Below are 18,363 nucleotides of genomic sequence, written 5' to 3'. Positions count from 1 at the left end.
TATTCGAACAGCCATGTCCAAGGCATTGGATGAGTTATGGCTTGGTCATATAACTAGCTTTTGGGAGATGGATGGTTTTCACGGCGTGTGTTGGATTTTGGAAGTGTTCGGCAGTTGTGCCATGAGTTATTGCGAACGGGGAGTCTGATAGTATTAAAACTTGGATCCTTTGTATGGGATCAACCCCACTTAATGATTCGGTTACTAAAGAAATGCTTTGCGAAAACCCTTTCAAACTAAACCCTTGCATGTGTTAAAATCTAACTTTATTACAGATAAACCTTAGCCTTATCCTTGATATATACTATGCATATCCTTGATTGTATCCTCCTCCGTGGATGGGGTTGTACTTGTTGAGTACTTTTTTACTCACTCTTGTTTTGTTGCTTCAGAGGAAGATCCAAATTTCATCATCGAGGATATCGAGTAGGAGGTTGCTTCCACACCCAACGTTGCCTGTGGTGTTGGCCTTTGCAGGATGCTTCCGCTGGCGTATAGTCCTAAGTGTTGTCTAGGGTTCATCTGGATAGTAGCTTGGTATGGTATTTTCCTGTAATACCACATTTGAAGCGCTTGTTCAGAAATAAGGCGCATGCTAAGTTGATGCGATGGCACAAAGAAGAACGTAAGCAAGATGAGAAGCTGAGACACCCCGCAGATGGTTCCCAGTGGAGAGACATTGACAGAGAATTTCCAGACTTTGGGAAGGACGCAAGGAACATAAGGTTTGGTTTAAGCATTGATGGAATGAATCGATTTGGTGAGTTCGGTAGTGCTCATAGTACATGGCCTGTGACCCTATGTATCTTCAACCTTCCTTCTTGGTTGTGCATGAAGCGCAAGTTCATCATGATGCTAGTCCTTATATAAGGCCCAAAACAACCTGGCAACGACATTGATGTGTACCTAAGACCGTTGGTTGATGAACTTTTACTGCTCTGGAAGGAAGAAGGTGTACCTGTGTGGGATGAGGACAAACAAGATACTTTCATTCTCAGAGCATTGCTTTTTATAACTATCAATGATTAGCCTGCACTTAGTAACCTATCAGGACAGACGAACAAGGGATATCGGGTGTGCACCCACTGTCTAGATGAAACCGATAGCATGTATTTGAAACACTATCGGAAGGTGGTGTATATGAGCCATCGTTGATTTCTTCCTGCGAACCACCTTTAACAAAGAAAGGAAAGCATTTTAAAGGGGAGCACGACACTCGTGCTAAGCCTTTGCACTGTAATGGAAAAGCATGTATTTTCTATGATAAAGGATGTGAAGATAGTCTTTGGTAAGGGTTCTTGTAGCCAACCTATTCTGAATGACGATAACGGACGTGCAGCCATGTGGAAGAAGAAGTCTATATGATGGGAGCTACATTATTGGGAAGTTCTAGAGGTCCACAATGCAATTGATGTGATACACCTGACGAAGAATCTTTGCGTGAACCTGCTAGGCTTCCTCGGTGTTTATGGGGTACCAAAGGATACATTGGAAGCAAGGCAGGACTTGAAATGTACGGAAAAACAAGAGGACCTACATCCGGAAAAAGGAGAGAATGGACAACACTACTTATGTCCTGCCAGCTACACTCTCAGCAAAGAGGAGAAAGAAAGCATGTTTGTTTGCTTGAATAGGATGAAGGTCCCATCCGCGCGCGTACTCCTTTAATATACAGGGAATAATAAATGTGAAATAGCAGAAATTCACAAACCTAAAGTCACATGACTGCCACATCCTAATGACACAGTTGCTTCCGGTTGCACTAAGGGGTATTCTACCAGAGAATTTGAGATTGGCAATCATAAAACTATGTGCATTCCTCAATGAAATTTCGCAGAAGGCAATCGATCCAAACAATCTAATAAAGCTACAGAATGATGTGGTCCAATGCCTTGTTAGCTTTGAGATGGTCTTTAGTACCGCGCGGTGGCCTTGCCCGGTACTAAATGACACAATTTAGTACAGGGCAGCAGCTTTGTCCGGTACTAAAAGCCATTTTGTACCGGGCAAGGCCTCAACCCGGTACTAATCTGGCCTAACCTACATAAAACCCACCCCTCATCTTCTCCAACACCGCCGCCCCCGCCGTCGTCAACCACCGTCGCCCGCTGCCCCGGCTCCTCCTCGACGTCCGGCCGCGCCCGGCGCTCCACGGCATCACGGCGCACTCCGCCCCGCTGCACGGAGCGCTGCTCCTCGACATTCGTGCCTCCCGCCACCCCGACCAACTGGCCCCCTTCCTCGCCGGACGCGGCCCCGGCTCCTCCTCGGCATCCTCGATGTTCGGCCGTACCCAGAGCTTCCCCGGCACCGCGATGCACTCCGCCTCGCACGATTCTAGGCTCCCCGATGCCGACCGCCGCTCCGTTCCGGTCGGCTGCCCCCCATGCTCCACCGCGCTTCACCCCCGTCCTCGCCATGCGCCGGCCGCCCACGGCCTGACCGCCTCTGCCCTTATCCTGGACTCCACGCTCTAGCCTCCACCACCGTCGGCCGCCGCAAGGACCCCACACTCCGACCTCCACCCCCACCACGCCGCACCCTCGGCCCTTCGTCTGCATACGTAACCCCCAACCCCCACCCCGATCATTGACGTCAGCAAGCCCCATGATGATGTCAGCAACTAGAAATTAGAAAATAAAAAATGAATTGGTAGAAATCATTGAAATTATTGGAAAATGGCATGGAAACTTACTTACATGATGCCTAGAATTATTTTTTTGTTGAATTTAGTTTCATTCAATTTATAATTACTTTCTTAATTATTTCTTTTAGTAATGGTTAGAATTACTTATTAATATGGAAGATAAAAATATAGGAAACTATTATAAAATATAGGAAATTGGTAGAAATCATTAAGATTACTGGAAAATGACATGGAAACTTACTTACATGATGCCTATAATTATTTCTTTTGTTAAATTTAGTTTCATTCTATTTACAATTACTTTCTTAATTATTTCTTTTAGTAATGGTTAGAATTACTTGTTAATATGGAAGATAACAATATAGTTTTTTATTAATTATTTCTTTTAGTAATTATTTCTTATACATTGAGAAATCATTTATTTAGAATTACTTTTTAAATACCTTGTTTTTTCTTCTACTAGTTAAAATGGGAGACAGGGACGAAGAGGAGTTCATTCAAAATATTATTAATGAAGGCAGCAACTAGAACGCAGAAGTAGATGAAGCTTCAGGCAAAGAGGATGATGGCAGCCAGTACCTAAATATGACTGGTGATGGCGGTGATGATGCTCAAGTTGAAGAGGAGGAAGAAATTGCCGAGGTATATGAATCACTATATACATGTACATGATTTCAATTCTCTACCTATCAACAATGGTTATAATTAATGCATCTTTTTTTGTAGCCATCTACATCCTCATCAAGGCCTAAACAGAAACAAGGCGGGAAGAAAAAGTTGAAGGGGCGTACCATCATCACAGAAGTCGATAAGGAAGGCACACCAATCACTCCCCCCCCCGATGTGTTAACGACATTTGTCAATCAATGTGGGTATATTATTCGAGAAAACATCCCCATAAGCATTAAAAAATGGAGAGCAACCACACTTACTAATGCACCTGAAGACCTCGTTCCCTGAGCGAGAGAAGGAATTGTGTTGGCAACAGTTGATACTGCACTTCACATATCCAAAAGCGAAAGCAAAAGAACTGAAGGAATTTGCCTTTAGGAATATGGCAATTGCTTTCTAGACGTACAAGAAAAACTTGCACAAAGACTTTATCAAGAAGGGCATCGAACCAGATTTGGAGAATAAGTTCCAAAAGCTAGCACCTTATTGGGAAGCATTCAAGCAATACAAGTTATCGAAAGATGCCAAAAAGCAAGCTGTACAAGCTAAAGATAATGCAAGCAAAAAGAAACATTATCATCGTCTTGGCCAAGGAGGTTATAAGATGGCGATGCCAAAATGACAGAGGATGGAAGATGGCCTAATGGAAAGAGGAATCGTGTCAGCAACTCTCGATTGGTCATTGCGAGCAAAGAACTTTTTCTACGCTCATGGCAGCACACTAAATAGGGAAGATGGATCGTTTATTACTATCAATTCATTAATAGCAGAATTCACCAGGTTGGAGGATGTACTAAAGGCTAAACGACAAGGAAATTTCAAGCCTGACAGAGATAAAGACGAGCTGACTTATGCACTTGGGAATCCGGAACGCACTGGATGTGTACAAGGCATGGGTGTAGTTCCACGGAAGAAAGGTTTCAGTGAAGATATTGAGTCTTACAAACATCAAAGAAGAAGCAAGGTCGCAACAGAAGAGAAGCTGTGTATCCTAGAAGAACAAGTAGCTTCGACTAATGAAAGAATGGATCAGCTTCAAGAGGCGTTAGCACTTAGCCAAGCAGGAGCTGCATCAGGTGCTAATGTGGATATAATAAGCCCCACTTCCCAGCGTCGTAGCAGCGTCGTTTCCACGGAGTTCCAAACCAGTAGAAGAATCATCTGACATGGTTGCGGGTAACAACGAACACTACCCCATGGACGACATCACTGTGAGGACCCCATGTGAGTTTCTTACTCCGGTGAGGAAAACGGTCAAATTAGTGGCTCACGGTATTGCTGAAGTACCGGTACCAGGTGGGACAATTCATGGTATGCAGATTCCTGAAGGATATGCTAGAGTCTAGGCTGACTGAGTGGAAACAGGATGGGAAGACCTGGACCTCGAGATCCTTGGAGGCGATGGTGAAACCGAACTGGGACACGCCATCCACACTTGGATTTGGTGGGCCAAGCGCTACATAAGGTTTCTGCAAGCAGCCACAGTTCTTGCATCATCCCCTCAGAGCTCAAGGCACATATCACCAACGCCACCATCCAAGGATGCACCTACTCCAAGGGACCAAAGCATGAGTCCATCATCCCAACCAGCTACAAGGGACCAAAGCATGAGTCCACCGTTACCTCAGCCTCCACTTCATAAGAAGAAAAACTCGAAGGCTTTGGTCCCGCCACCTTCGAAGCAGAAGAAGAACCCACCTCCTAAGAAAGCAAAGCCTCCACCTCGGAAGCTTCCATATGAATGAACCTTGGAGGAAAATCATGCGATATCTATGGCTGAGGTTGCTGCTCACTTTGGGGTAAAGAAGAAGCCCAAGGAACCACCAATTGGTGAAGTAACGAAGAAATACTTTAAATCCCTAGTGGTTAAAAAAGTGGTGAAAGAACCCATCTCAGACTATGATCGCTCAATCACAAAGGCATTTGAGAAGGAAAAAAGATGACGGTCCACCATTCCCCAGCTTGGAGAACAATCTCAACAATCGATCGATCCACTCAAATTGTTTTTAAAAGAAGGTGAGATTCTAACTCAATGGATTGCTGAGATCAATCTCACAAAAGAGCAACTCGAAGGGGGGGCGATATCGAAACTCACCCAGGTGCTGGTAAATGGGAGTTTAAGTTGGGGGACCTCTTGTGCGGCCACAGTTGGTGCCTCACTGCCAACAAAATTTTATGTATTTCATAAATGGTACATGGAGGCTGCTGCAGATGGACGGATCATGTTCGCCGCTCGGGTTCAAGATCGTGATTACTTTCGAGGGCTAGATAACATATGGATTGAGTTTAAAAGTCTACGGTATTTGTACCATCAAGACGTCCTTGACAAGTCCCTCATTAGTGCATGGGTTCTGTAAGGGGGTGTTTGGATCCTGGAGCTAAAGTTTAGTCCGTGTCACATCGGATATTCGGATGCTAATTAGGAGGACTAAACATGAGCTAAATACAAAACTAATTGCAGAACCCCTAGGCTAAATCGTGAGATGAATATATTAAGCCTAATTAATCCATCATTAGCGAATGTTTACTGTAGCACCATATTGTCAAACATGGACTAATTAGGTTTAATAGATTCGTCTCGCGATTTAGCCTAGGGATTGTGAAATTGGTTTTGTAATTAGCCTATGTTTAATACTCCTAATTAGTGTCCAAACATTCGATGTGATAGGGGTTAAAATTTAGCCCGGGGATCCAAACACCCCCTAAGTGTTTGCTCTGATATCTACATCCTAGCTCCTACATTAATTGTGCGCCGTCTCATCCCCTCTTTTATTTTGTATCATGCAGAATGAAGATTCAACATTGCTAGAGAAAACAATACTATCATGTCGGCTTCATGGATCCGCATGTTATAAACGAGGAATGCTTAATGAAATGGCCAAATCGGACTATGAAGACTATTTTCAACTTCCTGGATAAATAGCATCACATGCAATACATACTTTTGCCGTACAAGTTTCAGTGAGTCATACATCCCTTTTTCATCATCCGTTTAAGTTAATAATTATTATATCTAACATTGCGTGTGTGTGTGTGTATGAACAGGTTCCACTGGATACTGATCGAAGCCACATCATACTGCTAGACCCAAAGAGGAAACCAAAAGCAGAGTACCAAAGCCTCGTAAATGCGCTTAACAGGGTATGGGCTCACTTCATAAAAAAAACACCCAGGACCATTCAAGGAAGAACTTCATATCAGGGATAACTTTCCGGTATGATTTTAATTTGGACATCTAGTGCATGTCATTTCTTTAAAAATCACGACTGCTTGAATATTTCATAACTCCTTTTTCCATATTTAGTGCTTGAGGCAAGAGGATGGAAACAACTTATGTGGATACTACTGTTGTGAGTTCATTCACGGCATTGTAGGTCCCAAGAAAGGTAGGAACCGTGTACGTAAACACAATTCATACAACTTCAATATTTTTCAATCTGCATGTATATTGGTTTAAAATGATGATGTTAATTTGCACGTGACAGATTGTTAAAATGAGAGAAGATCTCATCGTCCTAGAACGACTCAGAACAATTTAAGAATAACTATGTGGATTCCTTTTGGAGGAGGTCGTAAATCCAAAGGGAGAATTCTATTACGATGGAACAAGTGTGGGTCAACAATCAGGGACTCAGATGATGACGCATAGTGCATATTCAGAACACTTGTAATATTTGAAGTGTATATAAATTATGTAAATATAATGTATGTAAACTTTACTATATTCTAGATCAATATATATATATATATATATATATATATATATATTAGCATAATATTACTACTACACGCAAATGGATATACTACACTAATACGAATACTAACCAACCCACGAATTAAAATAAAAGGAAAAAATAACCATTTAGTACCGGTTGGTAAAACCAACAGGTACTAAACTTTCATCCGCAACAGCGCGACGTGTCTCGCAGTTTAGTACCGGTTGGTACTACCGACCAGTACTAAATGGCGTGGCATTTAGTACCGAACAAGCGGTACCAGTCAGACGTCCGGTACTAAGTGGGGTCACTAACCGGTACAAAAGGTCGGTTCTCCAACAGTGTAGCCTCAGACATTTTGATGTGGTTCCAGGTTTCCAGTGCTCCAGCCTCTTCGGGGCTGTTTGGTAACAGGGTGTTAAAATTTAACACCCGTCACATCAGATGTTTGGATGCTAATTAGGAGTATTAAATATAGGCTAATTACAAAACTAATTGAACAGATGGAGTGTAATTCGTGAGACGAATCTATTAAGCCTAATTAGTCCATGATTTGACTATGTGGTGCTACAGTAACCATTTGCTACTGATGGATTAATTAGGCTTAATAGATTCGTCTCGCGAATTAGCACAGGGTTCTGCAATTAGTTTTATAGAACATCCGATGTGACACTGTTAAAGTTTAACACCTCGTATCCAAATACCCCCTTGATCTTCCATGTAGTCATGTCTTCAGTTCCTGTTAAGAGTCATTAGGGCAGAGGATCCGGATCCTAGGTAACATCTTTACACTGAGATTTGTTTGAAGAAACAGGAGGGGTTGCACTGATCCTCCTAACTTTTGTGTCGTGTGCCCTCTGTCACTGATGCCATCTTTTAGAGGGTGTTTGGTTCTTTAGAACCTCCTAAGATTCCTGTCACATCAAATGTTTAGATACTAGTTAGGAGTATTAAACATGGACTAATTACAAAATCAATTGCACAAATGGAGGTTAAGTTGCGAGATGAATCTATTAAGCCTAATTAGTCCATCATTTGACAATGTGATGCTACATTAAACATGTGCTAATGATGGATTAATTAGGCTAAATAGATTCGTCTCGGGAATTAGCCTCCGTCTTGTAATTAGTTTTATAATTAGCTCATGTTTAATCTTCCTAATTAGCCTTTGAATATGGGAAATAAATTTTAGTCCGGACTAAAAATCAAACACCCCTTTAGTTTTGATTTGTGGCAAATCCTGCTCAATCACCGTTAAACTTCAGTCCACTGAATTTTCTGTACTCGTCCTGCTGGTGTCTGATTGCTATCCTGAGATTGCAGGCTGGCACGGCCGCACGGCCCATTGGATCGTTGCTTCAGCTTATTCAGCTGGCTTATCAGCCACCAAACAGTATTTTCCTCTCACAACAAATCAGCCGTTTCAGCTTTTCAGCCGGCTTATAAGCTGAAGCGAACAGTCCCATACTGCTGGCTGCTGCCGTGTGGCCGTGCGGGCAGTTGAACAAGCAGCACGGCTCGTGCGCGCCCACCGCTCATGTACGTAAACACGCCCCTCAGGCGGAGCAGCTGGCACGACATCGAAGGTTCGACGTCTGCTCTCATCGGGGGTTGACTTGAAGCAACTAACTGTACGTGAAAACTCTGGTGTCTTGTGGTGTGCACGAACTTTCTTTTGTCATTGAGTTCAACCAAGAATTGGAGCTTGCAAAAATTGGGAATAGTGAGAGGCCCTTTTTGCTGGAGATGGAAATAAAAGTGGAAGGTCCCATACAAATCTGTGCTACTAATGTTGTTATTCATGTTTTTTTTGCCCGAAGTTAGTTGGGGAAGGTCTACCTATTTTTTTATATTTTTTAATCCAAATTTGTTCCCACAGGAAGTTAAATCGGAATCTGTTGGGTGCTGCTCAGGAGCTCTAACCACTAGAATTTTTTGTATTTAGTAAATAATTAATAAATTACCTAACCACGTGCAAGAGGAAAAGGGGCTAACCTAGACACGACGCTCTGAATTTGTCCTACGAGTGTAACCCCATCTATCCATCTTCGCAATGTGCGTTTTATTTTAAAAAGGAGGTCAAACTTACAAATATTCACAAACAATCAGTTAATTATATATATGCACCTTAAGTTCACAAAAGTTATATAAAAACTAATAATTGGAATACTAAATACTTTTACACCAATGTTGCAATTGACAATACCATGTGGGTTAAATTAATGGTCAAAATGTAGTTTTTGTAATCTTTCAGGTTCTAAAATACACCATACATTGATCGATGGAGGGACTCTGAAATATGTAACTTATAAAATGTAGATCACTTGATTGGTTGTTTCTAAGTATGTATTATGTTGCACTTCGATGTTCTGGCTTAAATTTACTAATTTTCGATTGATATTGAATGTTTTTTTGTAGGATAGTTTTTTCTTGATCTCTGTATGATATCGATGCTGTATTTGTTTCTAGCAACATCATGTTTGACTTTGCTTTTGAAAAGAAATGTAGATATGAAAACAAATTTCTAACTATTCCCGATCATTTTCATCCCTATCATATGTGGCTGTCATGGATAATTGGGAATGAAAATATTTAGGTTTACCAAATATATTGATCACTTTCAGTTGGTAGTGGTCGGATTCGAAATTAGGTGTTTTCAATAAAAACAAACATTGCAAGCGACGAGTAGTTCTTGTATAAAAAGCGGTTCTTGGTGGTCATGTTATTAAAATGTTTGATATTTTGTTGTTCCGTTTCCTCTCACTCGAAGCTCGTAACTAAGAAAATGGTATATCTATTACAACTATCTCCATGAAGATCATGATTTGAGGTTGCTAATTAGTAGGTACAATTAATTATGCTAAAGAATGTTACTTATCTATAATTTAATTTTAAATTGCTCCGTATATTAGACAATGATCCACTCTATATTCATATTCAGGAGTAAACCTGATAGCGGGCTACTCAACTCGGTAGGTCATTTTGATGAGTTAGGCTAAGGGGTGTTTGGATCTTTAGTCTGGACTAAAATTCATGTCACATCAAATATTCAGAGGTTAATTAGGAGGACTAAATATGAGATAATTATAAAACTCATTACACAGAAGGAGGCTAATTCACGAGACGAATCTATTGAACCTAATTAATCCATCATTAGCACATATTACTATAGCATCATATTGTCAAATCATGAACCAATAAGATTTAATAAATTCGTCTCGCAAATTAGTCTTCATCTGTGCAATTAATTTTGTAATTAGTCTATGTTTAATACTCCTAATTAGTATTAGGAACATTCGATGTGACAAGAATTTTAGGAGGGAATAAACAAACAAACACCCCCCTCCTAAGATTCTCGCGCCATTGTATTACCTGCAGGGTGGAGCGAATTTGAACCACAACTTTGATTCGGAAACTCAAGAAAACATATAAGGCCTGTTCGCTTCAGCTTATAAGCCGGCTGAAAAGCTGAAACGGCTGATTTGTTGTGAGAGGAAAATACTGTTTGGTGGCTGATAAGCCGGTTGAATAAGCTGAAACGAACAGGCCGAAAAATATTATAGGTCTAACCCAATCTAGCTTCAAAATAACTGACCAATTATCGATTCAGGTCCAACCAACACAGGCCGTCACTTTACGTGGTATTGTCACACTTTCCATATGGGAAACTAAAAACACCCTTTATATGATACTCACCTCGCGTTTAGGAAAAAGTATGATGAATATTGAATGTCTGAATGTGAAGTGCCTGGAGCTGATCCAAATGGTTCTTCCTTTTTTTTCGAATCCTACTTGGAGTGCAGCAAGGGAAAGAGGATTATGGTCCTGTTTAGTTCCCCAAATTCCAACTTTGGTACTATGAAAAAGAAGATTTCCCATCATATCAAACTTGTGGTATATGCATGGAGTACTGAATGTAGACGAAATCAAAAACTAATTGCACAGTTTTGTTGTACTTTGCGAGACGAATCTTTTGAGCCTAATTAGTCAATATTTGAATAATAATTTATAAATACAAACGAAATGCTACAGTTGCACTACAGTAATTTTGGTTGCATAAAGTTGGGCAACTAAACAAGGCTATACTACTTTGAGGAAAAAAAACCTCCCACAATTACTTTCATTTTCCCGCTCGTCTCCCCAACATTTTGGCCGTTCCCCCACGACTCCTTTCGCCGCCCACCTCCTTCCCCAGCACGACTCCCGTCCCCTTCTTCTCACCGAAGGAAACCCGCCACCAAAACCCCCGGCGACCCGCCCCCAAAACCCATCGAGAGCGAGCCAAAAACTCCAACTCCTCTCCCCCTCCGCCCGCCATTCCCCTCCCACCAGTCCCACCCGACCGCCGCCCCCGCCCCCGCCCCCGCCCGGGGGGTCGAACCTTCTTCGGGAACCCAGGAGCCGAGGAGGAAATGTCGGCGAGGCTACGGGTGGAGGAGCTCCGCGCCGAGCTGCAGCGCCGCGGCCTCGACGACTCCGGCAACAAGCCAGCCCTCGTGAGTCTTCCCGCCTCTCCCCAATTCGTGGCACGCCGCCCCCGCAATCCGCTGCGACTCGCGCTCGATTTTTGCTGCCGCGCGCGCACTCCAGCCGGGCGAATGAGCGCACGCACCATGTACTCGTGCGGTTGCGCACACGTGCTATGCTTGTGCTAGGTTGCTACTGCGTGAGCGTATGGATGCGCTCGAGATAGTATTTGTGACTCCAGTGCCCCCGATGCCTTTTCCATCAGGTGCGGAGGCTGGACGCCGCAATCCGCAAGGAGGAGAAGGCCGCGCTTGCTGCTGCGGCAGCAGATGGGGATGGGATAGCCGCAGATGGTATGGTCGTGGATGGCAAAGGGAACGGCGGGGACAACAAGAAAAGGAAAAGGTCCAGAAATGGAGAGGAAGAGGGGAGCGGCGACGCCTCTTTGGAGGTGGCAAAGCTAGAGGGCATGAGCTACCGCGAGTTGCAAGGATTGGCCAAGTCACGGGGACTGGCAGCAAATGGGAACAAGAAGGATGTTATCGAGAGGTTGCTGTCAGCCCCTGCTAATGCCACAGATGGTGTTCAGGACGAGAAGAGGGCTCCAAAAGGTCTTTTGATCTATTTTTTTTTGTTTTTATAACTTTAATTTCAAATCGATGGCACATGGCAGGAAGTTGGTCCATTCATTAAAGAGAGGGGTATAGTTTGTTTCTGTAATTGTTTGCTGCAGGTGGTGTTGAGAAGGTTGAGGAGGAGGTGAAAAAGGAGAAGATGGTTACAGCCACGAAGAAGGGTGCTGCAGTGCTGGATCAGCACATTCCTGATCACATAAAAGTGAACTATCATGTCTTGCAAGTGGTATGTTGTTTACCTTTTACCTTGTGTGTGTACGTTTCAGTTTCCATGGTTTATTCAGTTACTTTTTCTTGAGGGCATGGTTTATTCAGTTTCTACCCGGTATGCAAATTAGTTGAATTTAAAGCAAATACCAGATCTCCAGAATGAAGTATGTAATTTGCATTTGTATTACTTATGCCAAGCCATGTATTCTTGCAAGTTGCAAGTCATTAAATACTTTGAAACTGATCTGCAATGAATTGGATTTTTTTTGCTTCAATAATTATTTTCTTATATTTCTATTTGGCATGTTTTTCTACAGGGTGATGATATCTATGATGCCACCTTGAACCAGACTAATGTTGGAAACAACAACAATAAGTTCTATATCATCCAAGTTTTAGGTTTGTCCTACAAATCACTATTTGTGCAAACGTGGAATGCCTCTTCAGTTTATTTGAAATCGCACCGAGTGATTGATCCATGAAAATATTATGCTTTCTAGAAATTTTGGAACTTCCCTTTCAGCTCTTAATTTCTTCAGTACAACTTTTACTGATGTTAATTCTTTTATCTATGAAAGTATGAATGATGGCTTGTATTAGATTAGTGTTAACTGGTGCCACTCAATCGTAGAATCTGATGGTGGTGGAAGCTTCATGGTTTACAATAGATGGGGGAGAGTAGGGGCACGAGGTCAAGATAAAGTACATGGTCCTTTTTCAACACGAGACCAGGCAATATATGAATTTGAGGGGAAGTTTCAGGACAAAACTAACAACCTTTGGTCCGACCGCAAGAACTTCAAATGTTATGCAAAGAAATACACTTGGCTTGAAATGGACTATGGCGAAACTGATAAGGAAACAGTAAGTTTTACTCAGCAAATGATTTGCTTTTTAATGTCTGTCTTGGGTTTAATCCTTTTTTCTTATTTGGCCCAGAATAAGACTGAGAAGAAAGATTCCATTACTGATCAGATAAAAGAGACAAAACTTGAAACTCGGATTGCACAATTCATATCCCTGATATGCAATATTAGCATGATGAAGCAGCAAATGGTGGAAATAGGTAAGTTGCTTTGTTGTTAGCTGTATTTATATGATGATGGACATTGTTACAAAAAAAATCGATGATCTGTGAAATTGTCATCCATGACCCTTGATTTGGGACAGCATCCTGGGGGTGTCCCCGAATTCTGTGGCTATGGTTAGTTTAGTACATGTTAGATCCTATAATGAGGGAATTATAACTGTGATACCTATAGTTTCAAAAGGGGAAAATGTAAAACTGAGATTAAAACACGGGAGTAAAATTTATTTGCCATTGGTCAAACAGTGGGAATTGTACTATCTTTGTCGACAGTTTGCATTTCTTTATGTTGAAACTTGAAAAGTATATTCATGTTGCTATTTCATGTAGCATTAGCATTCACTGATTCATTTTGCCTAATCAATTAGGTTATAATGCTGATAAACTTCCCCTTGGAAAGCTAAGCAAATCTACAATACTTAAGGTGAGTTGTGTTTAAGTTTTTATTTGGGAATTGCATTATCAATTCATTGTGGACATAATGTTGCAAGCTGAACAACAGTTGGCATATGACTTTCACTGAACTATCTAATAAATTAAGTGAAAAAGTACTCCCTCCAGTCACAAATAAGTGAAACTTTGGAGTTGCCTTCAATCAACCATTCCAAACTTTTGTTGCATATTACTTTTATGTGTTGAGTTTTGATATTTGAAAATGATATGGCTAGATTTGTCTTGAAATGTGGCTTCATAAAAGTATATCTTGCAATGTTTTATAAGCATTTTTTTTCCAAAAAGTACAAGTCAAAGTTTTGTTTTGGAGACTGTTGATGTCCAAAACGCGGAATATAACATAAGGTTACATTTTTACAAACTTATAGGTAAATAACTTAAATAGACCATAGATTGCAAAAGTTCTGTGAACTGTAGGCTTATACCATCGCATACGGGAGACATGAAAAATTTATCCCATGCTTGTTCTTTTCCCTCCCCCTCTGTTTTGATGGTAACATTTTCTAGCTTTCCACAGGGTTATGATGTTCTGAAAAGGATATCCAATGTTATTTCAAAGGCAGATAGGAGACAACTTGAGCAATTGACTGGGTAAGCGTAAGCCTATAAGTTTCTTTTTATTTGACAGCATGTATAGCATAGGGTTAATCTGATGCCAGGTTTTGACATTCTACTGCATTTGAATGTATTCAATATGTTTTGACCATACATTTTATTATTTTAATCCCAAGTTACTAATGCAAGCTTACTGAAATTTCCTTATGTTGCCTTTGGTCGCAGGGAATTCTACACCGTGATTCCTCATGACTTTGGTTTCAGAAAGATGCGTAAGTTTCAAACTTTATAGCTTACTGACCTTTACATAATAATATAGTACATCCACTCGTCCAGCACCATGTTGGGCTTTCTTTTAATTGAGGAGCACTTGACCTTCAAACAAATAGCATTTGCCAGGTGAATTTATTATCGACACTCCTCAGAAACTAAAAGCTAAGCTGGAAATGGTAATAAACTACTGTCTTTAACTTTTTCTAACATGATACTATTTTCAATCCTCTTTTTTTAGATTTATTTTCAATTCTTATGTTTCAGTAAGAAACAGTGATTCTTTTAAAGATAGACCAAGAGACTCAATTGGTTTATTGGAGTATTGATATCCTAATTCCTATGTTAAGACTTATGTTAATCTCCTCTAATATGTGCAATGATGAAACCTACCTGCCATTCTTATCAAAGTTCAACCACAATGGCTGAATGAAGTAAACTTTAATATTCCATCATTCAATTTTATCTTACCTGGACTATTCTTTCCTATGATCCATGTTTGCATGGAATCCGCTCACATTGTTATCTTACACTTTTTTAAGGTTGAAGCCCTTGGTGAAATTGAGATTGCAACCAAGCTTCTGGAGGATGATTCAAGTGACCAGGTATGTCATTTCGCTAATGGGTCAAAATTCTTTATATGACATTGCTCCAATGGCCGATGTGTACATATTTGACATCTCTTAAGTCCCATTGCCTTTAAATTGAATCACTTATGCCATGCCTGGCCATGATGGACATCTGAAAAGACCATTTAACCCCTGAGACCCCATCATCTCTTTCTTATTAAATGCTAATTTGCTTACTTTTATAATATATCATATTCTAACTAAATAGTTATTTTTTCTTTAATTTGATTATTGGTTAGTAAATTTAGCAATATGTACATGTTTTGTTAAACTACCACAAAACTATATGCTTTAGAACTCGAAAAATCCACATATTATCTTCCAGCCTTCCACCCATCAGATTCCCTCACAATTAACAGTAATCAGCAGATGGGAATTGTTGAATCATTTAGCCATAGTACATATAGTTGTGGACTCAAACCGAAATATGTTGTGTTCTGAGAGTTATGCCAAAGTTTCTGTAGAGTTGTGAATTTTACTCTGATTGCAAATATGAAATTTTACTTGTTGCTATAGTAAGCGGCATAATTTGAAATTATTTAAGTAAATTTTTTTGTTGTGGTTGCTATACTTGCACATGTTGGAGCATAACCATAATATGCTTTGATATGTAGGATGATCCACTATATGCTCGATACAAGCAACTTCATTGTGACTTCACACCTCTTGAAGCCAATTCAGAAGAATACTCCATGGTAATTAAACTACTTGCAGTCTTTAGCTCCATTTATGAAAATAGTACTTTGCAATTCTCTTTTGTAACATTTAGCAAAGGATTACTTTACACATTTCAACCTTAAATAAACAACTGTCAGTTTTCTATGAGCACAATGGACCTGGAACGGTGGAATGTTTTATGCTTGTTATACACTATCTTTACTGAATATCCACTATCCAGATAAAAACATATTTGATGAATACCCATGGCAAAACACACTCGGGTTATACTGTGGACATAGTGCAAATATTTAAGGTGTTCAGGCATGGTGAAACAGAGCGGTTTCAGAAGGTGAGGATCTTTCTAATCATATTTACATAACCAAAAAGGACAGTATTGTCAAATGACTAATTTTCAAAGTATTCATGCAGTTTGCTAGTACAGGAAATAGGATGCTTCTGTGGCATGGTTCTCGGTTGAGCAACTGGGCTGGGATCCTTTCTCAGGGTAATTCGTGTTATCTGCAATTTTTTTTGTTGCCACTTCTATCTATACTTATTGAAGATGGCTTCACTCAGCTTTCTAGGTTCATGAGTTATTGCCTGTGATTTACTCATTTTTCTCTTGTCATATCAGTATATGGGTTTTATGCATTCACAGAAATATCAATATATTTTTATTAGCATGGATTTAATGCTTCGTTTTCATGGCATGTTGGTCTGAAGCTTTACTGCACAATGTAAACTTGCTATGTCCATTTTTTTTGTGTGTTAGTGCATTGAGCTGACAATGTAATTCATTCCTTTGGAAAAGCCAAATTCAGTTTGTGCCACCTTACACTCTTCAAAAGTTGGCAATCAGATAGATGAATGCTGAGTATTATTGTTGCCCCCCAGGTTTGCGAATTGCTCCTCCGGAAGCACCTGTAACTGGTTACATGTTTGGCAAGGGTGTTTACTTTGCTGATATGTTTTCGAAGAGTGCAAACTATTGCTATGCTTCTGAAGCATCTAGATCTGGAGTACTGCTTCTATGTGAGGTCTGTTCATTGTCATAGTTACCTCTGAGTTAAAGTTCATATACTCATGAATGTTTTTATCTGCCTCAGATTGTGTGCTATTTGTCTGTTTGTTACACTACTTTGTCATATACATGCGTCATTGTGATCACCAAGAGTCGTGCAAATTATTAATGATATCATTGAAGTTACATCCTAAGTTTAGTTTTCTTGATAATGCCTATTTAATTTGACTTCAATTTGGCAGGTTGCATTGGGTGATATGAATGAGCTGCTAAATGCAGATTACGATGCTAATAACTTGCCCAAGGGAAAACTAAGGTCAGCTACTGATGTAATACCTTTTAATGATAACACTATTTTCCCGTAAACCTTCCTTTAGGTATTCCTTATGGCCAATTCCTGATGTTAAACCAGTACATATAATGGCGCAAGATTATAAAAGAATTTGGTTACTCTGTTTAAGTGCACAACTCTGATGTCAACTAAAATCACATGAAGGGCTCTCAATACCCTTGTGACATACTGCATGACATGCTAAAACAAGATAGCAGCATCGTTTTTATATCCTTTACTGATTAATTGCATGCACGTTCAAAAGTATAAATAATCATCTGGTAGCAATTATTCTGGTGCAGCACGAAAGGAGTTGGTCAAACAGCACCTGACTTATCAGAGTCTAAGACCACAAATGATGGTGTGGTTGTTCCCCTTGGGAAACCTAAACAGGAACCTTCCAAAAGGGTATGTGGGTTTATGCGCTGAACTTCCACAACTGCATTGTTTTTAAATGCAAATCCCATATGCTGCTGAAAGACTTTGCTTACCTGTTAAACACTGTTGCCTGGTTGCAGGGTAGCCTGCTGTACAACGAATACATAGTGTACAATGTAGATCAGATAAGAATGCGGTATGTCCTTCATGTCTCCTTCAACTTCAAGAGGCGGTAGATGCTGTTTGCAAGCTTGAAGACTGCGAGGATCCACTAGCAGAACATATATTCTTTTGTTGTGGTTCCAGGCTTCCAGCCTTTTGATGGCTGATGCTGAGTGTACAACTGTACATATGAACCATCACAGTGCATCGTCCATGTAGTTATATCTTCTGTTTATTGGCTTATTTAATGTGCTTAAGTTAAAAAAAAACAGTTTCATGTGCTTGAATCTGATGATGCATATAGCCTTAAGGTGCTTCAGAACCACTATCCCGATGAACCAATGGTCACATTTTTCAACATATCCTGCATATGTAAATCTGTTCCAGCTATGTGATGGCCCTTTAAGGCCTCGTTTGGGAACCAAAGAATAGGGGAAAATTTCACTTCAGTCCATGTGGATTGGAAGAGA

General features: G+C 40.5%; 1 protein-coding gene across 1 annotated transcript; it reads left to right on the top strand.

Annotated features, from left to right (window-relative positions):
* Window positions 1–11,210: 11,210 nt before the first annotated feature.
* Window positions 11,211–18,251, top strand: LOC117854613 (poly [ADP-ribose] polymerase 2). Its single transcript, XM_034736842.2, has 18 exons — window positions 11,211–11,531; window positions 11,768–12,113; window positions 12,236–12,363; window positions 12,665–12,746; window positions 12,979–13,211; window positions 13,287–13,413; window positions 13,803–13,858; window positions 14,405–14,478; window positions 14,668–14,714; window positions 14,842–14,891; window positions 15,255–15,317; window positions 15,956–16,036; window positions 16,240–16,350; window positions 16,431–16,506; window positions 16,896–17,038; window positions 17,265–17,338; window positions 17,656–17,761; window positions 17,872–18,251. Exons 1-18 carry the CDS (start codon window positions 11,448–11,450, stop codon window positions 17,965–17,967), a joined length of 1,977 nt encoding a protein of 658 aa, XP_034592733.1. The 5' UTR covers window positions 11,211–11,447; the 3' UTR covers window positions 17,968–18,251.
* The last annotated feature ends 112 nt before the right edge of the window (window positions 18,252–18,363 follow it).

The sequence above is a fragment of the Setaria viridis genome, chromosome 5 (assembly GCF_005286985.2).
Source record: "Setaria viridis chromosome 5, Setaria_viridis_v4.0, whole genome shotgun sequence".
Classification (NCBI taxonomy): Eukaryota; Viridiplantae; Streptophyta; class Magnoliopsida; order Poales; family Poaceae; genus Setaria; species Setaria viridis.
This window is presented reverse-complemented; position numbering and strand designations above follow the sequence as displayed.

Coding starts and splice junctions, on each gene's coding strand:
- LOC117854613 (XM_034736842.2), top strand. CDS start 11,448: ATGTCGGCGAGGCTACGGGTGGAGGAGCTCCGCGCCGAGCTGCAGCGC. Junction 16,507..16,895: donor GGCTGGGATCCTTTCTCAGG/GTAATTCGTGTT, acceptor GTTGCCCCCCAG/GTTTGCGAATTGCTCCTCCG. Junction 17,339..17,655: donor TTGCCCAAGGGAAAACTAAG/GTCAGCTACTGA, acceptor ATTCTGGTGCAG/CACGAAAGGAGTTGGTCAAA.